The 6,360-nt window shown below is 44.6% G+C and overlaps 1 protein-coding gene across 1 annotated transcript in view; it reads right to left on the reverse strand.

Moving 5' to 3' along the window:
* The window catches only part of CACNA2D4 (calcium voltage-gated channel auxiliary subunit alpha2delta 4), a 123,103-nt gene that overhangs the window by 63,860 nt on the left and 52,883 nt on the right, over positions 1-6,360 (reverse strand). Inside the window, exons 20-22 of the mRNA XM_019654048.1 lie at positions 2,423-2,484; positions 954-1,312; positions 730-745 (exon numbers count right to left, since the gene is read on the reverse strand). Coding sequence (XP_019509593.1) covers positions 730-745; positions 954-1,312; positions 2,423-2,484 — 437 coding nt within the window. The remainder of the gene's footprint in view (positions 1-729; positions 746-953; positions 1,313-2,422; positions 2,485-6,360) is intronic.

Raw genomic sequence — 6,360 nt, forward strand, 5'->3', positions numbered from 1 at the left:
AGCATATGGAAAGACCTTGGAGCTTAGTATGTGGAGAAATGAGAAAAAAATAAAATAAAAGCAGACGAACATTGAAGGTCCTTTAGCAGTGACACAATCTGATTTGGCATTTTTAGAAAGATCCCTCTGCAAAAAAAAAAAATCAGAAAAAGGAAGAAGCAGAGGCCAGTGCAGGCTGCTGTGGTTATCCAGGAGAGAGGTGACAATGACTAGGGTGGTGGCAGAGAGATGGAGAGATGAGACACATTCAAGGAATGGTAAAGCAGAATGGACAGGATGTGGGCTTTGCATAGAATTGCGACCACAGCTTCCAAGGACCTCCTGAGGTGTCCCTGAGCCCTGGACACAGGTTTTGTTCTGTCAAGGTGCTCAGGCCATGCAAGTCATGAGCAGGTTCGGTTAGAGAGGGTGGGGCTCTTCTCTCGCAGCCTCCCCCACCATTTCCCACAACCCCTCTCAGGTTCATTTCCCATAAGCTCCCTGTCATGGGTTGAACTGTGTCCTCTCAAAAGATATGTTGAAGTGTTAACCCTCAGTACCTGTGAAAGTGACTTTATATGGAAATAAGGTCTTGGCAGATGTAATCAAGTTAAGATGAGGTTATTAGGATGGGCCTAATCCAAGATGCTTGATGTCCTTATAAGAAGGGAAAGCAAAGACACACAAGGGGACAAACCGTATAATGATGGAGGCACAGACAGAAGAGCTGCAGGGCAAGCTAAGGCACACCTGGGGCCAGCAGGAGCTAGAATTGGCGGGAACAGTCCTGCCCTAGAGGCCCTATGGTAGCGTGGCCTCCAGAATTGTGGGAGAAGAGGTTTCTGTTGTTTACGCCACTAGTTTGTGGTCCTTTGTTACAGCAGCCCAAGCAGACTGCTAGAGATCTGCTCCCTTACTCTTCCCGCCTCTTTTTTCATGCTTTCTGTGTAGTCCTCTGACAGGTCAAATTCAGCTCTGTTCCCAGAAGCACGTTCCCTTGAGGCCCCTCTGTCCACAAAGCCGCCCAGAATCTGACAATGCTGTTAGGCTCTGTCGTTTTGATGGCTGATTGGCTGGTCTCACACGCCTGGTGCCCGAGACACACAGACCCCTCCTAACCAGGCAGCCCTGCTCCCAGAGGCTGCTTTCAAGCCTGCGATCTGGGAGGCTCTCAAACCATCTCTGCCTGGGGTTGGCCCTGCTTAGCATCCCAGGAGCATCCATTTCCCCTCTAAACTGTCCATCAGTACTTGGTGCTGACCCACCTTCTTCCACAGATGTGTTCCCCAGGAGGATGTATTCTCCATGGCCCTGGGACAGCACCACTCCCAGGCTGTGGAGAGAGCAGAGATCCCATGTTCTCATCAACACCCAGAGCAAGTCAACACACCAGCCCATGTCCTGTCCGTCACTAACCCCAGTTTATGAGCGCTCCATACCCATGAGAAGGGGTATGTATGCCAAGCCACCTCGTGCTGCTGGCCTCACAGGTGGGCCCCTCTAGAACTAAGGCAGCACTTCTATTTTTTTCATTAGCCTTTCTTCCTGAGAAGGACCCTGGAAATTCTATAGGCCAAAGTTTCCCCTCAGCTCCCATTTTAATCAAGCTCATCCTGAATCTCTCAGGGACCCCCTGAAATGTAGAAAGGCCTCTATGTCTCACAGAGCCCCACAAACAAGAGGGTCCCTTCCCACCCGGTGAATCCCACCATGCATTCCTCTCTCTCTTCGTAGAATATTGCTTTTGAACCTTGGCTGAATATCTGAATCACCTAGGGAGCTTTAAAAGATACTAGTGTGTGGGCCCCATCCCAGAAATTCCAAGTAAAATGGTTTGGATGGGGCCTGAGCATTGTCAATTTTATAAAATTCCTCAGGTATTCTAATCAACAGCCAGGGCTGGGAACCATACTTTATTGGAAAATGAGGTAATTCAGAGGTAAGTGCTGTTATTTTCCTAATCTGGATATTACCTAGAGTTGAATATTTATACAGTTGGAGGGAACAAAATCTTCAAATTTGATCTTTCATCTAACAATTGCTTACAACTGCATGCTGTAAGAACTGTAAATAGATTATGTCACTAAATCCTCACGATGCTGCCAAGAAGTAGCTACTATTATTAACCCCCATTTTACAGATAAGGAATCTAAGGCACAGAGAGGATAAGCAATTTGACAAAGGTCACACAGCCTATAAGAGGTGAAGCTGGGATTCAAACCCAGGCAGTTTGGTTCCAGACTCTGCACACTAGGCTACACTGGCAAAGCAGATCTAGACCTCTCAAATTTCCTGAGTGCAAACACGGGTCTTTTTTTGTTACCACAAAATCGCCAACTAACTATGCATAAATTTATCCTTAGACCTGAAAGCTGTACCCTGAGTTGTTGGTATTCATGTTCTAGCCACCTGTCCCCCCATAAATAAAACACGGGTCCCTTACCTGAAAGGTGTGTCACTGATGTCTGTGAAAAAGTAGTCATTGGTCAGGAAAAGAACTCTCTTCTGAAAGGAAAGAAAGAATGTTTGCTGGAGAGAAGAGTGTTTGACCATGCTACCCAACTCCTCTGGGGTGCCCCTGGGGTGTCAGCACCTCTGTGCCACTTCCCTCACTTCTTATCCCTTCCCTGACCATCAGCAGTGTGACTCAACCTGTGGACGCTGGGGACAGAATCGTTGCAAGCCCAGCAAACCACAGCCTTGAGGGTGGCCTGACTGAAGACCAAAGGTCAGACCTGTGCTGTCCCATAAAATGGTCACCAGGCACATATGGCCACTGAGCCTTGAAATGTGCAAGTGAGGAAATGAGTTTTCAAATTTTAGTTAAGAGAAATTTAGATTGTCAATGTGGCCAGTGGTGACTATTGGACAGTGCAGGTGTAGACAGTGATTTTAGGATCACATGGGAACAGAGCTGAATATTTACACAGTTGGAGGGAACCTAGGTGGTGCTAAAAGCTTCTGGGGCTCACATGTGTCCTGCCCACCACCAACCTTCCTCTCTCTTGAATACAGCCGAGGGAGAACGGGGTCACCAATCTCTCCACTAAACCCCTCTCAGGGCCATGTTACCCTTTACAACCCCTTTTTCCATTCAAAGCTGCCATCTTTAGGTTTCAATTGAATTTGCATAAATTAGGGCATCGGGTAGTGTATACAGTGGCTAAGGGCATGGGCTGAGCATTGACAGATCTGAATTTAAGCTGTATGCTCTGGGGTAGTCACTTCACTTTTCTAAGCATCAGAGTTCTCATTTGTAAATCAGGGTTAACAATAGCGTCTCTTGTGTACAGCTGCTGTGAGGTCGTGAGTGTGTTTTTAATGGAAGGAGTGGGTTTAGGGAAAAGCAAGATTTGTTCTGGGCTCTGGAGTTCTATGGATTGTCTGGTCCATGGACTCAAATTCATGTCATTGGGAAAGCCACGTGTTGCAGTTGGCTCAGGAGTTGTTCATATTCCATTCACTTCTTTACTGGCTTTTCTTCCATTTCAGAACTGGAGTAAGATGTTGGAAGGGATATAGTGGGACAGGGGTGGAAAAAAAAGGCTAGTTTCTATAGGAAATTGACTGAACTGAATAAGAGAAACTAACTGAACAGTTAGTTCTCTGGCACTGGCATCATCCCAGGTGGTGCTCTCCTACACCTCTGCTTCAGACAGATCCTGTCTCCATCTTCCCTCCTTGAGTCATCACGGGGCAGTCCGGAGCCAGCAAGGGCGGCGATGGGTTGGGAGCCTTGTGCTTCAGGGTGGGGCTGCTGGCTTGAGTGTCCAAACTGGAGATTGTTGTTTAAATTTTTCCTTCTTTTTTTTTTTAATCGAAGAAAAAGGCAAAATGGACAAATCTTATGTGTATCATTCCATTAGTTTTGATAAATATATGCAGCCATATAATTACCTCCCCAGTCAAGATATGGAAGATTTCATTCTTTATAACCTCTTTGCCCCCTTCTAGTCAATCCCCATCCTACTCCTCCATGGGCGAACTCTGTTCTAAAGTCTACACCATAGATTAGTTTTGTCTCTCCTCCTCCTCCTCTTCCTCCTCCTCCTCCTCCTCTTGCTTCTGCTTCTTCTGCTTTTCTTCCTCTTCTTCTCCCCTTCCTCCCTTGCCTACTCCTCCTCCTCCCCCTCCTCCTCCTCCTTCTCATAGCGTAGGCACATTCTATTGGTTTTCTTTCAGCTTTGCCTGTTCTTATAGTATGTACTCTTTTGTGTCTGGCTTCTTTTGCTCGATATGATGTCCTTACAATCCATCGATGCTGTTGAGTGTGTCAGCAGTGTGTTTCTTTCTATTGCCGAGTAGTACTCCAATGTGTGAATACACTAGTTGGCTTTTACATCCACCCATTCATGGGCCTCTAGGGTATTTCCAGTTTGGGTCTATAATGAATAAAGGTATTATAAACAATCTTGAACCAGTCTTCTTGTGGACATGTTTTCATTTCTCCTGATAAATACCTAGGAATGGAGTTGCTGGGTCATATGCTACATGTAAGTTTGCTTTTATAAAAAACTGCCAAACAATTTTCTTAAGTTATTTTATTATACTTCAACCAGCAATGTGCAAATTCCAATTTCACTACATCTTTGTCAGAATTTGGTGTTGTCAGTCTTTTAAACTTCAGCCATTGTAAAAGGTGTGAGATGGAACCTCATTGTGGTTAGTTTGTATTTCTCCACTGAGTGAAGAGCTGAGCATCTTTTCATGTGCTATTGGTCACGTGTATTTGTGAAGTGTCTGCTCAAGTATTTTGACCATTTTTATTGGGTTGTTAATCCTTTTGTTATAATCTGTAGGAGTCCTTTATATATTCTGGATACAGTCTGTACCTTGCTTTTTCATTTTCTTAATGGTGACTTTTTTTTTTAANGAGCTCTTAACCAACTGGGCCACTCGGCAGGCCCTCCCCCTTAGTTTTATTAATATGCTATTTATGCTAGTTTCCCAAGGTATCTTTTCTGATACACACCTTTGTTAAGAATATTTGCTTCTCAGTGTTTCTCAACATTAAAATACATCTCTGGGGCTGACCGAGTGGCTCGTTGGTTAACAGTTGGCTAGGAAAATGTAATCTGCAGTGAAACGAATTCAGGCACATTAAACAACAATAAATGAACCTGTAAAAATAAAATAAAATAATTAAAAAAAAAAGAGTTGGCTTGGGAGCATGAGCTCTGAGCAGCAGGGCTGCCGGTTATCCCACATGGGCTAGTGACACTGAGTCCTCTACAGCTAAGATGGTGAACAACAGCTCTACCTGGAGCTGGGCTGCCGTGAGTCACCTGTGGCAGTGTAGGCTGCAATGGGGCTGCAGTTGGCTGCCGCGAGCTACCGTGAGTGGCCAGCAGCCAGTGTGAGTGGCTGGCAGCTGGTGTGAGCTGCCGTGAGCCTCTGTGAGCGGCCGTCCAATGGCCAGCGAGCGACTACCTCACCTGGGAAGAGCTTAATGATCACAATACCAACATGGGCCAGTGAAGCAACGTCTTCCACAACTAGACTGAAGAACAAAAAGACAGCAACTTGTCTGTTCCCCTTCCCCAATTCCCCAATGCTGTTCCCTCCCCCAGTTCTCCAATAAAAATCTTAAAAAAACAAAAACAGAAACAATAAAACCAAAAACATCTCTGGCTAATCTCTGAACTTGGAAAGATGAAGATCATGTTCTTTCTTTCCAAACCTAGTGATCCAGCCCCCTCTGTGGGAGGCAGGACAGTGCAGGGGCTAAGAGTCTAGATCCCGGAATCAGGTAGCCTGGTGTTGAGTCCTGCTCCCCACTTGTGAGGCCTATGACCTTGGGCAAGTTGCTTATGTCACACTGCCTTGGTTTCCTCATTTGTAAAATGGAGACAATGATGGTACCTATAATGATAGTAGGGTGGTTGTGAGGCTCAATGGGTTAATGGACACTAAGTACTAAGACTAGTGCCTGGTTCACAATATTCTTTTTTGTTCTTTAGTTTATTTAATTTTGTCTACGTAATACATTCACATGGTTCAAAACTGTACCAAGAAGTTACACAGTGAAAAGTATCGCTTTCACCCTTGTTTCAATTACACATTTTTCTAATCAGAAGCAATCAATGAGAACTTTTCTTATATAGCCTTTCATATATATTTTATATATATGCATACACACCTGTACTATGTTTTTTTTTTCATACAGAAATGGTAGTACACTATGCACAGCATTCTTCATTGTTCCTATAATATTCTGTTGGTGTTTTCATTAAAATAGCATTAGTTAATTTATCAAGTGTCTAAGGGAGGTGTGACATCTTCATGATATTGATGTTAAGTCAGGAACAAGGTGTGGCCCATTGTATTCTTAACCTCATCAATATCTTACACCCTTTCAACACTTAATGTGTGTGTGTGCGC

This window comes from Hipposideros armiger, unplaced genomic scaffold (genome assembly GCF_001890085.2).
Source record: "Hipposideros armiger isolate ML-2016 unplaced genomic scaffold, ASM189008v1 scaffold_213, whole genome shotgun sequence".
NCBI classification, from domain to species: domain Eukaryota; kingdom Metazoa; phylum Chordata; class Mammalia; order Chiroptera; family Hipposideridae; genus Hipposideros; species Hipposideros armiger.